Genomic DNA, 2,932 nt, shown 5'->3' on the forward strand with positions numbered 1-2,932 from the left:
TATATTAAAATTGAAATATATTGTAATAGTTTTATGCATGTTGATTGTTGCGTGATGAGCTGCGTCGTTGTGTATACATTTGTGTATATATAAGAGATCAATTCAGAGGCCAAAAATACAGCAAATAATTATAATCCTTGTATCATTGTTTTAGTCGTTGAATTTGTATAATAATGGCAATGTCTTCGTTCTCATGCGCTGCTACTGTTCTTCTACTGCTTCTACTCACAATTGACCTTCGCATGGCAGGTTCGTCTCTCGTTAATGTTATAGAATCATTGATTGGTTTTATTTGTACAGGAGTGCTATAGCCAATAACTTTTGTCATTTGTAGCCATCAAATAATTATTAATAATATTTTTAATGGTGTGAAATTTCATCTAATACATACTAGAGCCAGAATTTAATAAAATTGTTGGTTCCTAGACTTTTTCTTATTGTTATTGGTAACCAACAACCTTAGTCGTATACAAAAGAATTAATGGCTTGTTTATAGTAGTTAAAATTTTTTTAATTTAATTCTTAAAATGTTTTAATATTATAATTTTAAATAAATTAATTAATTTTTGAAAAATTTTTACTAGATCAAATAATTTTATAATTTAAATTTTATTGTACTCTTATATTTTATGTATTTAATTTACTTAACTAATTAAAATTTTTATTTTCTCTAATTTGCTCTAGCTTAGTTAGATCACTTATATATCATAGAAGATTAGCTCCTTTTGTTTTTTTTAAGTCTTTTAATTTAGTTGAAGTTAATTATCATCTTGTGAACTGCTTGTGTAATATTGTGGAATATCTAAGCATACACATTTGTTTTTTCGTTGAAATTTCATAAGCGCGAGTGATTAAAATTTGGTCTCGGTTAAAAATAGAATAAGTGATTGTAAAAAAGAATAGTAGATGAGGAGCAAAATTTATTGTTTTTTGTCAAATAGTTAATTAATAATGTTAAAAAAACATAAATTAATACATCTTATACTTATATTTATTAAAATTTATACATATAAATTAATAAAATTTATTTATTAAAAATAATTTAGTCTTAAACTAACTAATTACGGATCAAAATGGTTAAAATCTGTTGGCTCCAAAATAGTTGATTGACGCATTGAAAACTACTAAATTATTTTCAAAACTAACTAAATTAAATTATCCACATCATAAAAGATTTATGATTATCTCTTGAATGAAATCAATGAATAGCTTAACAAAAATGCTGATAATATGACAATCCTTGATTGATGTGTCAGTGTCACTAACACAGGCCGGAACACGTCATGTTACATAATTTCAGTGTTTAAAAATATAGTTAAAATATTAGAAAAAGGCAACTACTCCCATGAAGATGCCAAAAACATCTTCTCATGATGATCTTTGTTTAAAAAGTGTAACTTATTTATTTAGCAACACTTTAAATAAAGGTAACACTTTTATTTCAAATAAAATCAAGCCCTACAATCTATCATCCAATGGTCAAAATGATGTATTTTTACATGATGATAATCATTAAATCTTCATTGGAGTAACTACCTTAAAAAAAATCATTCAAACTAACTAAATAATTTTAAAATTTTTAGAATATTTCAATTTAGTCATAGTTTTAATTTAATATGTGAAATTTTTAGAGCATAATTTTATATATATAATATCTAATTATAATTTTATTACATCTAATATTATTTAATTTAATTATTTCAGTGATAATTAATGAAAAAAAAAACTTTGAATTACTTTGAACTTATTTCTATTTTTTTTTCACACATTTTTGTTTGTAGGTGCACCATTACTAACCAACGTTTATCCTTACTTTAGCTATAAAGATAACCCACGTGACATATCACTATCCTATGCTATTTTCACATCACCAAATGTTGTGGTACAAGATGGTCAATATGGGTACCAGAATCTTTTTGATGCTATGTTAGATGCAGTGCATGCTGCCATTGATAACACTGGAATTGGTTTTGTTGAGGTTGTTGTGTCTGAGAGCGGGTGGCCCTCAAGTGGAGATTTTGGTGCAACTTATGATAGTGCCCAGATTTATTTGGATAATTTGATTCGTCATGTTAATAGGGGTACTCCAAGAAGGTCTTGGAAGCCTACGGAAACTTATTTATTTGCCATGTTTGATGAGAACCAGAAGAATCCAGAGCTAGAAAAACATTTTGGACTTTTCTTTCCTAACAAACAGAAGAAGTATTCATTTGGATTTGGTGCAGAAAGGGGATTGGAATTCTTTAATGCAACAATTCCATTGAAGAGTGACATCTGAGGTTGGCATCCATGTTGGTGTGGTTTTTGTTTTCGCTTCCTTTTTTATAGTTACTATGAAAAAGTTTGGCTTGGGTTAAATTAGTGCATGCAAATGTATTTAGATATATGAGAAACCATGTTGCGCAATTTTTAGTATTTTTATTATCATATTTGACAATATAAATATTAAATTGCTTTTAATAAATAAATTTTACTAATTTATGTGTATAAATTTTAAAAAATATAAGTACAAATTGTTGCTGGTTAAGTGCTGATAAAAAATGATAATATTTGTTGATAATATAGTATTATTCTAGATATATTGATTTAAGAGTATATTTAAATAGAAAAAGTATAGATAACTAAGCTAATTTGAGCCAACTTTTTAAATTGCAAAAAAAATTTAAATTTTAAAAAATAAGCCCTATTATTTTCACTACGCACATTCGTCTTCTTCTTCATCACCAAATCCACGTGTAGCGCCATGCCGGCCGTCGCGCGTTGTGCCGCCTATTCCCCGTGCACAGCGCTCTGCTCCCCAGTCCGTTGTGCAGTGTCGCTACTGTTATAGCGTCGCATATAAGTAGTTAAGTACATTGCACATGGCATCTGCCGTGCCGGCCATCACCCGAGCACCATTCCGCTGTGCATTGTTATCGCCGTGCTGCCCATC

The 2,932-nt window shown here is 28.6% G+C and overlaps 1 protein-coding gene across 1 annotated transcript in view; it reads left to right on the top strand.

Annotated features, from left to right (window-relative positions):
• LOC107638994 (glucan endo-1,3-beta-glucosidase, basic isoform) overlaps positions 1-2,406 on the top strand; it is a gene marked incomplete in the record, with an annotated part of 30,478 nt that extends 28,072 nt beyond the window's left edge. The window contains 1 exon segment of the mRNA XM_016342397.2: positions 1,782-2,406. Coding sequence (XP_016197883.1) covers positions 1,782-2,278 — 497 coding nt within the window.

This window comes from Arachis ipaensis, chromosome B04 (genome assembly GCF_000816755.2).
Source record: "Arachis ipaensis cultivar K30076 chromosome B04, Araip1.1, whole genome shotgun sequence".
Lineage (NCBI taxonomy): Eukaryota > Viridiplantae > Streptophyta > Magnoliopsida > Fabales > Fabaceae > Arachis > Arachis ipaensis.